This window comes from Aquarana catesbeiana, linkage group LG07 (genome assembly GCF_042186555.1).
Source record: "Aquarana catesbeiana isolate 2022-GZ linkage group LG07, ASM4218655v1, whole genome shotgun sequence".
Classification (NCBI taxonomy): Eukaryota; Metazoa; Chordata; class Amphibia; order Anura; family Ranidae; genus Aquarana; species Aquarana catesbeiana.
Window position 1 is genome coordinate 88264050 of NC_133330.1, and position 12451 is coordinate 88276500.

Sequence of the window (12451 nt, forward strand, 5' to 3'; positions counted from 1 at the left end):
CGTATACCCGCTGAGCTAAACAACAAAATGAGGAGGATTTAAAGGGACAGTAACCATTTACAATCTGTTGATTGATGTGTTTTAGAGGAATACAAAAAAAGGATATATATTACCAATGACCTGGTGAGAGCACATCTGGTGAAGGTGACACTGGTGACATTATTGGTTTTGATAATAAAGCATGATTGTTTTTGATGTGATGTGAGTAGCACTTGCAAAATAAGATTGTGATGTCCAAAAGATAAGGCACTATATGTTTTATTTTTCACATGCACTGCAAAGGAGTGAAGGAGTGTGGGGAATTACTGAGTGAATAAATAGGCTCACTCTTAACCAAAAGCTCTATCTGACCATACATTGATGTAGGGTCAAATAACTCAGGTGAGAGTACACCTAAACCACAAAAGGAGTGCACTTATGCGTTTTTTTTAATGCTTTTTGCAGAAACGCACTAAAGTCCATTTAACATGGTTTCCTAAGGGACACGTTCACATCTATGCTTTTCTCAGCTGCTGTATTTTTGGAAAGGGTCAGGGACTTTTTAAAAGCAAAACGGTGCATTTTTGGTTCAATAGACATCAATTGAGGGGCTGCAGAAAAGTATGTAGTGCATTTTTGCAACGATTTGCATTATTTAATCCACCCGAAAACAAATTGGCCAAAAAAAAACACATAAAAAACGCAAAGTGAAAAATGCGTCAAATACATGTGCAAAAACACACCACAAAAAGCACTGCAGAAGCGTATCAAAAGCAAACTACATAGGTGTGAACCGAGCCTTAAGGGATCACGCTGTTTGAAAAGAAGTTTTAGGCCTGGTTCACACCTATGCATTTTTAGATAGATTAAGATAGATTAAGATAGATTAAGATATATTAAGATAGATTAAGATAGATTAAGATAGATTAAGATAGATAGATATTATTCATGTTTCCATTTGGCCCAGTTCTATAGTTTAAGCCTATTCTTTAAAAAAAAAAAAAACAGAAGAGTGAGATATATTTGTCTGTTTTTGGTCTCCCTGAATATGGCTGCCGTGGGTGGGCTTGGCTGTATGTGTTCCAGCCATGTTAGTATCCGGCTGTGACGTGGTTCCGCTTCCAGCGGATGAGAGTGAGGCTTGGCACGCAAGGGGAACAGGCGTTTCTGTTTATATATATATATATATATATATATATATACACGTTTGTGCAGCAATCCCATCTTCTGAATTTTTTATATATCGAAGCCTGTGGGAAGACTTGATTGCTAAGCACAACCAACAGACACAGAGAGACAGAGAGACAGAGAGACAGAGAGACAGAGAGACAGAGATAGATATGGGAAGTGATGATCTCTAACCACGCCCCATTGGGCAAAACGCCATGTAGGGTGGAGCTTGGAGATCTGACGTCACAACACTATATGCGCTGACCGTGGCGATCTTGATGGTTGGAAACAATTTAAAGCGGTAATAAACCCGCTGACTTTTTTTTTCCCCCTACACCTGTAAGGGAGAAGGCATAATGAGCTAGTATGCACCGCATACTAGCTCATTATGAGATACTTACCTTAGAACGAGGCACCGGCATCTCACCCGGTCCACGCCGAGGGAGCTGACATTTCCCCTCGGCGTGTCTTCCGGGTATCGTGAGTGGCCGGAGCCGCGATGTCATCACTCCCGCGAATGCGTGCAGGAGACTTTTTTTCCGGCAAAGTCCGGTGGCTGCCGGGCTTTCAGCCGAGAATCCCCTGTGCGCAGTCAGCGGCTCATTGCGAGGGGAATATCTCCTAAACCGTAAAGGTTTAGGAGAGATTTTTTTTACCTACAGGTAAGCCTTATTATAGGCTTACCTGTAGGTAAAAGTTTAATCTGACCATTAGTGGTCCACAATTTGTGGTAAGAGGCCAGTGTGTTCGGTGGAGGATGTATTTAATTCACCTAAACCTGTGCTGTATACACCGTGGGTGATTCCAGTTTGTGAACAGGGACTCTTTATGCTGAACTCAGTGGACTTTTTAGTTGCATATTTGCATGTTTTTTATTAGTGCTGCATTCACCTATATTTATTGTTGAAAGAAATCCTTAAGGAGTCCTGTTTGCAGTTTGCGAGAAGCCATGTGGGGGACACAGCAAACATGTGAAAGAAGGTGCTCTGGTCAGATGAGACCAAAATGTAACTTCTTGTACTAAAAGCAAAACGCTATGTGTGGTGGAAAAGTAACAAAGCACATCACCCTGAACACACCATCCCCACGTGAAACATGGTGGTGGCAGCATCATGTTGTGGGGATGCTTTTCTTCAGCAGAGACAGGAAAGCTGGTCAGAGTTGATAAGAAGATGGATAGAGTCAAATACGGGGCAATCTTAGAAGAAAACCTGTTAGAATCTGCAAAAGACTTGAGACTGGGGGCGGGGGTTCACCTTCTAGTAGGACAATGACCCTAAATATACAGCCAGAGATACAAATGGAATAGTTTAGATCAAATCATATTCATGTGTTAGAATGGCCCAGTCAAAGTCCAGACCTAAATCCAAATGAGAATCTGTGGCAAGACTTGAAAATTGCTGTTCACAGACACTCTCCATCCAATCTGACAGAGCTTGAGCTATTTTGCAAAGAAGAATGGGCAAAAATGTCACTCTAGAAGTGAAAAGCTAGTAGAGACAAACCCAAAAAGACCTGCAGCTGTAATTGCAGCGAAAGGTGGTTCTACAAAGTATTGACTCAGGGTTGAAAACAAATGCACGCCACAATTTTCAGATATTTATTTGTAAAACATTTTGAAAACCATTTATCATTTTCCTTCCACTTCACAATTATGTGCCACTTTGTGTTGGTCCATCACATAAAATCTCAATAAAATACATTTAGGTTTTTGGTTGCAACATGACAAAATGTGTAAAATTTCAAGGGGTATGAATACTTTTTGAAGGCAGTAAATATTTTTTGTTTTGGCACCAAGTCCAAATGCAATCCTGGCACCCAGTCTGCCCTCAAACTTTGAATTTCAAAGTCCCCCAAACCTTCAATTAAAACTTTTTCAGCATGAGGGGAGACTCCACATTTCAAGCGGGGAAACACTTGTCAGCATTTTTGAGCACTTGTAAAGCTACCATATCAAATGCTTGGGTGGCAGAGGTGATTTGCAAGAGCTACAAGCCAGAGTTCCACTCCCAACCCCTCCCTGGTTCATTACTTTCAACCTACTTGTGTTACTGCACAGGTTAGTAGATCTGCATGCAACACAGCCTTAACCTTGCAGATGTTTTGCTGGATCCTGAAACTTCAAAAATCAAAGCTGGAACAGACTCATTGCTCAGAAAATCTGAGTCAAAGGCTGGTCATACATTATACAATATTCTTGAACAATTTTCCTTTAGGTTTACCAAAAACATATAATATGAGGTCAAACCTAAACAAACACTTTCAATTTGTATGGAATCAGGCAGGCCCTTGCACTACATAGTTGAAGGTAAATCTAAAGGAAATTGAACAGGAAAATTGTATAATATATGGCCAGCTCAAATCTAGTTTTCTGTCCCAGGAGAAACTCTTTGTTCCCAAACTCTGACTCTTCGGTCCAGGAGTTGCTCGACTCTGAGCTTCTGCATGAGAGTCCTGGGACTGAAGGTAGCTCCTTCAAGGCAGTCTTTCTTATCAATTCCACTCCATATCCCTATGACGCAACATTCTGTCATCATGGGATAAGTCAGTCCAAACCTTGGACAAATCGATTCCTCTGTCTCCAAGGACCATGGCTTGGTGGCTCACAAATCCTGCGCTGGACTAAGAATACCAATTTCATCCAGTTTTCTGGAAGATCCTTACAATAGATGCCAGTCTGTTGGGCTGGGGAGGAGTACTGGACACCTTATTGGGGTAGTATACTTGGACATGGGTGGAATCTTGCCTCCCAATCACCCTTCTGGAATGTCAAGCAATTTGGTTGCCTCTGCAATGCCGGACCTCCGAGCTGGCCTCTGGGTTCAAGAACTGGACTGGTTTGTCTCCAGGTAGAGGGATCCCCTAGCTATGGTGGCTTTGTAGGATCAGTACAACCTGGTCTCTGCTTTTCCTCCCTTGAAACTGCTTCCCATCTGGTTTGCATGAGTTTGCACAGCTCTGGACCAGCCCAGGCAGATGTGATACCTAATAAGACTCCTGGCAGACACTCCGTAGGCTCTCCCAGGTTGTCTGAATCTTCTGCCTCAAGGTCACCCTCTGCTCTTCTGCACCACTGCTGTACCTCCCTGCTCTTCTGTCCCACCACTGTAACCCCCTTCTCATCTGGCCCAACACTGAATCCCCCCGACTGCTCATCTGTCTCACCACTGTAACCCCCTGCTCATCTGTCCCATCACTGTACCCCCCTGTTCTTCTGTCCCACAGCTGAACCCCCTTCTCATTTCTCCCACCCCGCCTGCACATCTGCCCCACCACTGTACCCCCCTGCACATCTGCCCAACAACTGCCTAACTGTGGGCAGATGGGGGGGGGCTGCACATTTGCCCCACCACTGAACCCCCTTCTCATCTCTCCCACCACTGTACCTCCTGTACATCTGCCCCTCCTCTGTACCCCCCTGCTCTTTTGTCCAACCACTGAACCCCTTTCTCATTTGTCACACCACTGTAACCTCTTGCACATATGCCCCACCACTGTACCACCCTGCATATCTGCCCCATCACTGTACCCGCCTGCTCTTCTGTCCCACCATCATAACCCCCCTGCTCTTCTGTTCCACCGCTGAACCCCCTTCTCATCTCTCCCACCACTGTAACCTCTTGCACATCTGCCCCACCACTGTAACCTCTTGCACATCTGCCCCACCCTGCCTATTTGCCCCATCACTGTACCCCCCGGCTCTTCTGTCCCACCACCATAACCCCCCTGCTCATTTGCTCCACCACTATACCTCCCTGTACATCTGCTTCACCCCCGTATCCCCATGCCCTTCTGTCTCACCGCTGAATCACATTCTCATCTGTCATAACGCTGAACCCATTTGCTCATCTTCCCCACCACTGTACCTCATGTACACCTGTCTCACCTCTGTACCCTCTGCTCTTCTGCCCCACCTCTATCTGGACCAGTACACAAAGCAAGGTCCATAAAGACATGGATGAGCGAATTTGGAGTGGAGGAACTTGACTGGCCTGCACAGAGTCCTGACCTCAACCCAATAGAACACCTTAGGAATGAATTAGAGCAGAGACTGCGAGCCAGGCCTTCTCGTCCAACAACAGTGCCTGACCTCACAAATGCGCCTCTGGAAGAATGGTCAAACATTCCCATAGACACACTCCTAAACCTTGTGCAAAGCTGTTATAGCTGCAAAGGGTGGGCCAACTCAATATTGAACCTAAGACTGGGATGGGATGCCATTAAAGTTCATGTGTGTGTAAAGGCAGGTGTCCCAATACTTTTGGTAATATAATGTACTTTGTTCCTTTTTTTTTCTTCTATAGATTGCATAAAAATAATTTGTGAAGGACAATATTGCCACGAAAAAACCTTATTTGTACCAAAAAAAAAATCTGATATACAAATTACTTTGTGATTTCTAGCACTGACAAAGTTATAGACAAATTAATAGGCCTTTAGCTGAAATTTAAAAAATTGGTCTGGTCCATTAGGGATATACAGGTATGAGAGCTGAGGTGGTTAAACACACAGTGGTGTCCACTCGCAAACCCCAGCCTGATGACTGGTCAGTGAAAGAGCAGCAGTACCCTGATGAGGACATTCCTCTGGCCACTATGCTCTCTCCCCATATCAGCAAATTTCCCTGTCAACACATTTGCATGCAGCACATCTGACTGACTCCTAGTCCTGTCCTTCCATCTCTCTGTGCTGATACTCCATGATATGCTGTGACCTCAAGAAAATAGAGTAAAAAAAATGAAGGCGAAAGAAGAGATTTTGCCAAGTCTGCTCATTGGAGCCCAATAGTTTATTTCCTGGTGCAGGTTAGGAAGAGCAGATTAACTCACCTGATCAACTGTTCCAGAAGGGCAAGATAGCTCTATGCCACACATTGAACAAAAGTCACGTTGGCTCTGTAAAAGAGAGTGATTGTTACTTTTACCTGCCTGAAATACAATTTTAATTCACCTATAATATAAAATTAGGAGCTCAGTGGAACAAAACAAGTTTCAATGAGATTATTCAGTGACATGATCATTTTGGTGTTATAATCCAATAAATAAATCATTGATTGTTTTTTACTAACATTTTGGTTGCTTTTGAACAATTCTGTAGAGTTGCATACAAAATGAAAGCATGAGTTGGAAAAATTCTGATAATTTTTCCATGCCTACTGTTATGTATTAAGCATCTGATTCATTTTGAAATCATTGGCGTCAATATTTTCATACAAACATTTAAAACTGATGTAGACAAATGTACCATTTGTGGTGCATTGAACAGTAAAACATATTGAAAACTATTGCGTGTGTGTATATATATATATATATATATATATATACACACACACACACACACACACACACACACACACATATACATATACACACACACACACACACACACAATCACCCCATTATGGACATGTTTGAATGGTTTTGCTCCAGCTATCTGATTTTCCTCCCACAGCCTATATGCATGCTTCTAGGTTAACTGCCTTACGCCCAAACTAGTCTAGTAAATGTGGTAGGGACATTAGATTGTTAGCTTCTGTGTGTCAGAAACTGCTGGAAAATGTGTATATTTATGTAAAGCACTATATAAAAGCAGTGGCGTGCTTAGTGCTTTGCTTGTTTTACCATTTAGAAGCAAGCAAAGCCTCACGTATTTCAATGAATGGAAAAAAGTGCTGAAAGGATGACAGCCTGGTCACATACCCTTTAAAAAAAAAAATGGGACCATGCTCTCCTTTTCCATACTTTTTTCTGCAGTGTTATGCAGAAAACATATCATAGGACATGGCAGATTTCAAGCCTGATTTTTATAATAAAAACCGCAATGTTCCAGATGATAGCAGTATCCACTCTTCATTATAAAAAAAAAAAAACCCTCAGGGATTAATTTAACGACAAATGTTAGGATCAGAGGTTTAGTTTAACTGTTAGAATTAACTTACTGAAGCTCTTTCCACAGCATACTCGTCACACCGCGCTCCAATATTAGGAGGCTCAAGCAACTGGTCAATCCCATGGGCGATCCCCTCAGTAAATTCCAGGTCCCGCTGAATAATCTTAGCATTGTTTTCATTTAACAGAATATCACCCTGAACAGAACAGACAGTAAAAAACAGAAAAAACATCAGTCCATCCTCTCCTAAGTAATTTAAAATAGAACTAAAGGCAAAACCTTTTTTTCTGATAGAGTAAGAGAGGGCTACAACCAGGGCCGTTTTTAAAGCAGGGCAAAAGGGGCAGCTGCCCTGGGCCCTGTCATTTTTAAGGGGCCCAAAGCAGCTGCCTCATACTTCACAACTATCCTGGTTTAAATTCCCTCATTCCTTGAGGTTTTAGTCCTGTGCTGTGTCCCAATATCTCAGTGTGAAGTGCTGCTACTAATGCTGCCCAGCTCTGCCCTATTGTTGTGTACAGATGGCTCACCAGCAGACCCTGTGTTTACATGTAAATTACCGACATTCATATGTAAATAGTGGCGGCATTCATATGTAAATAGCGGCAGCCGGCAGCATTGATATGTATATCATGCCCCCCTGAGGTCATATCCACAGTAATCTCTAGCAACCAATCAACTAGCAGAAATAATGTGCTGTAACCTCTAGCAACTAATCAGTGAGCCGTAATGTGTGCTGTAACCTCTAGCAACCAGTCAGTGAGCGGTAATGATACACTGTAACCTCTGGCAACCAATCGCAATAGCTGCCTGATCTGATTCAGTAAACTGATTTTGAGTCTAGCTGCTATTTATTGCATGTCTCAGAGCAGGTGGAGAGCAAAACTGCATGGGTGGGGTGGGGGGCCCCCAAGAAAAGTTTTGCCCAGGGTCCAATCAATATTAAAGACGGCTCTGGCTATAACCATTTTTTTGCCATATGTGCCTCATTGTAAAGATTTCCCTTCACTTCCTGTCCAATAGCCAAAACAAGAACTGAGAGGAAATACCTCCAATCTGAGGGAATCCCTGGTTCCCACCAGGGTCAACAAACTAGGGTTCCCTTTGGAAGAGTTTCCCTGTATTCCTTGTCAAAAGAAGTTTATGGAGTATACAATGTTATAAAGATACATAAAGTAAGTTTACAAGGATCTATAAAGTAAGCTCATTGTTTTACAGTAGGGTTTATATAGGTAAATATCATGAAATTTCAAATATTAAACATTGGGTTCACGTAAACCTAAATTAAAGATATATATATCATTTCCTTAGTTACTTTTGTAGGTATTTAAATGATTTATACCTACTATACATATTGTTTACAAGTAGAGTGTATATAGGTCAAATAAATTCTGATAATGAGCTTTAATCGTAAGGTGGAGAAAAGGAAAGAGAAAGAAGAAAAAGGGTTGAAAGGTAGAGGTATGGTCCACAAGGTTGTCCCGCTCGTCAGTTTATTATTCTTTTTAGTTCTCTTTGAAGCCTTAGAATGGGTGTCTCTGTAAGTCATTTAATCTGTTACCATGGCAACAGGACAGAGTCATTGAAGTTTGACAGGAACTGTTGTTTTATCCAAGGATGCCAAAGTTTTTCAAATTTTGGAATTTGATTTTGATCGATGGCTACCATCTTAGCATGGGACATTGTATTATTCATTCTGTGAATTGTTTCTGCTAGTACCAATGTAGGAGATTTCCATGCCTTGGCCACTGTTTGTTTTGCAGCCGTTATTAGTTGGATCATAAGTTTGAATTGAGAGAGTGTTAACCATTCCGGTTTTAGATTAAGTTAAATATGGATCTGGTTGTATTATTTTTTTAAATATTTTAGATGCAATCACGAAGACTTCCTTCCAGAAGGTTTGGATTACTGGGCACGTCCACCATATGTGTAAATATGTGCCTATTTCTGGGCATCCTCGAAAACAAAGAGCTGAGGTATTAGGTGAATATTTTGCCACTCTAGCGGGTACAAGGTACCAGCGAGTTAGGACTTTATAATTTGTCTCCAGTGCTAAGATGTTGGGTGAAGATGACTTAGATGTGAGCCATATGTTAGACCAGTCCGTGTCTTCTAAAGTTCGTCCCAGGTCCTCCTCCCACCTCTGAACGTAAGAGGGTCTATTAAGATTTGCTACTCCATATAATTGATTATAAAGTGATGAAATTGTACCTTTAGCAAATGGATCTTTTGTACAGATTGATTCAAAAATGGATAATTGGGATAATGGTGTATAGAAATTTTTGATTTGGAGATATCTAAATATCTCAGAGTTTGGTAGATCATATTTTTCTCTAAGCGATGGGAATGAAAGGAATGATTTAGATGCTATGAAGTCATTTAGTGTCTGAATGCCTGATGTTGTCCAAGCTTTAAAAGAATTTGGGTAGATCCATGCCGGATAAAAGGCCGGATTTCTGATAAAAGAAAGGAGAGGATTGTGTGGAGATTGTAACTGATATTTGGTTTTTAGTTTATCCCAGAGAGATAAGAAGTGTTTAGTTATGGGATTATGAATTTTAAAGCGGTCTTTAGGATCAAGCCATAATAAATTTGATATTAATAGAGGGTCATTTTCTGAAGCCTCTATAAATACCCATAATGGGATTTCCTGTTTTGCATGGTATTTGGACAGACTGGCCAAATGTGCTGCTCTGTAGTAGTTAGTAAAATTAGGGTATCCCAGGCCTCCTATATTTTTGGGAAGATGTAGTGTGTGTATAGGTATACGTGGTTTAGAAGAGCCCCATATAAACGAAGTTGCTCTTTTTTGTACTATTCTCAAAAAATAGGAAGGAATTGGAATAGGGAGGACTCTGAATAGATAAAGCAATTTGGGTAGAATAGTCATTTTGATTGCATTAATCTTCCCTATCCAGGATAAAGGAAGTTGCGACCATTGTTTTATTAGATTTGTGATCTGTCTTAATACAGGAGGATAATTGGTTGAGAATAAGTCAGAATGGGATGCTGATAAATGAATTCCAAGATATGGGATTTATTTTTTCTGCCCATGTGAATGGGAGTGCAGCCCTAGCCGGGATCAATTCCATGTTTGTGAGTGAAATATTAAGCACTAGGCATTTCTTAGGATTAATCATAAGGCCGGATAGGGCTGCAAATCCATCAAGAGCTGGTATTAAGTTAGGACCAGAGACCTGTGGTGATGATAGAAAAAGTAATATATCGTCTGCAAATATACATAATTTGTGTGTAATACCTCCTACTTCAATGCCAGTTATAGTTTGGTTTGTTCTGATGTATTGGGCCATGGGTTGGAGTATAAGGGCAAATAATAAGGGAGATAATGGGCAACCCTGTCGGGTACCTCTTTCGATATTAAAGGCTTCAGATTTGTATCCAGCATATTTTATATAGGCTTTGGGTTTATTATATAATGCTTTGATCCATGTTAAAAAGTGGGGTCCAAAACCCCATTTTTGTAATAAATATTGCATATATTGCCAAGATACTGTGTCAAATGCCCTCTTAATATCGAGAGATAGAAAACAAAGGGATTTTCCGTTTTTTAGCAATATGTGCCAATAACACTGCCCTGCGTATATTATCGCCTGCCTGTCTATTTGGCATGAAGCCTACTTGATCTCTATGTATTAATTTTCCTATAATGCTATTGAGGCGTTTTGCTATTATTTTTGCTAATAATTTAATATCGAGGTTTAACAGAGAGATAGGCCGATAATTCACACAGGAAGTATCATCAGAAAGGGGTTTTGGGATCATACAAACAATTGCCATTAGTGTTTCTTGCCGAAAAGAATGTCCATCTAGAAGTTTGTTAAAAGTTTCAGTGAGAATGGGAGAGAGTATTTCTGAGAATGTTTTATAGTATAAAGCCGAGTAGCCGTCTGGGCCTGGTCTTTTGATAAGTTTTAGGTCTTTTATGGCGTTAGCAACTTCATCTATAGTTATAGGCTCATCCAAACTGCTTTTTTGATTCTGAGATAACTCAGGTAAGGTTATTTTTGAGAAGAAGGATTCAGCCTCTGTAGGATTAAATTCATTGTTTGTCTTGTATAAAGTTGCAAGATGTGAGTGAAATTTATGGACTATTTTAACTGGATTACAAGTGTAAACATTTTTTGATAATTTCAAACGTATTGGTTTGAAAGATTTGTTAGTTGAATTTAATGCCCGAGCCAAATATGTACCTGGTTTGTTTGTATTCATGTAGAAATTGTATTTGGAGCGTTTGAGGGATTTATCAACTGACTCAGTGAGAAATAGATCGTATTCCAATCTAGATTTTTCCAGATGAGATTTTGTACTCTGAGATGGATTATCTTGAAATGATATGTAGGCTGCATTAAAATTGAGTTCTAGTTTTTTTGCTAGATTTTTGCGTTCCCGTTTAAATAGTGCCATTTGTCTTTGTATTGTACCACGCAAGACAGGCTTATGAGCTTCCCACAGTGTTATTGGGGAGATGTCTGTTGTATTATTAATTGATATGTATTCCTTTAAAGCTTGTTCAATGGCCATCTGATGTAGTGGGTGTTTGAGCATTATGTCCGGTAAGTACCACGTTGGGTCATGCGCTTTTGGTATGGCTGAGGCTATAGCAGTGTATACTGCATTATGGTCAGACCACGGAATCGGAATTATATCTGATGCAATAATTTCTGGTATCATTCCTATTGTTAGAAAAATATGATCTATTCTGGTGAAGGTTTGATGAGGGTGCGAGAAATAAGTGAATTTCTTTTTCATTGGGTTACTTTCTCTCCACGAATCTACCAGAGATTGTATTTGGAAAGAAGTTGAGAAAAAGGCAATCTAAAGGTTATTTTGGATGGTGTAAAAGGTGATTTATCTAGAAATGGGAGGAGGACCTGGTTCGAATCCCCACACATTATCACTGTTCCTATTTTGTGTGTATTAATCACTTTTAATATATGTGAGAGGAATGGTGTAGGTTGTTTGTGAGGAGCGTAGTAGGAAATCACCGTGATTGCTGTATCCATTATATAACCCATGAGTATCAGGTATCTACCTTCTGGGTCTTTAATTTCTGATAAGGTGAATGGTGTGGATCGGTGAAATGCAATTAGAGTTCCCCTTTGCTTGGTACAGGCAGAAGCCGTGTAAATTTGTTGATAAAAAGGAGAAATATATTTTGGAGTAGAATCTTTGGTGAAGTGTGTTTCTTGGAGGCATACTATGTGAGCCTTCTTGTTATGGAAAGTACGGAAGGCTTTGGTCCTTTTTTGAAGGACATTTATTCCCTGAACATTCAGGGAAAGTATATTCAGTGGTGCCATGGCAATAGATCAAATAGTTTTGACTTACTTTTTGTTATGCAGAGCTGACTGCGCAGATCAACCTGTGTGGACTGAAGAGATGAATAGATAGA

The 12451-nt window shown here is 40.6% G+C and overlaps 1 protein-coding gene across 2 annotated transcripts in view; it reads right to left on the reverse strand.

Annotated features, from left to right (window-relative positions):
- The window catches only part of STAB1 (stabilin 1), a 508133-nt gene that overhangs the window by 95703 nt on the left and 399979 nt on the right, over positions 1 to 12451 (reverse strand). For both annotated transcript variants that reach the window (XM_073592448.1, XM_073592449.1), the window contains 2 exons: positions 7088 to 7234; positions 5979 to 6044 (listed from right to left, as the gene is read on the reverse strand). In XM_073592448.1, coding sequence (XP_073448549.1) covers positions 5979 to 6044; positions 7088 to 7234 — 213 coding nt within the window. The remainder of the gene's footprint in view (positions 1 to 5978; positions 6045 to 7087; positions 7235 to 12451) is intronic.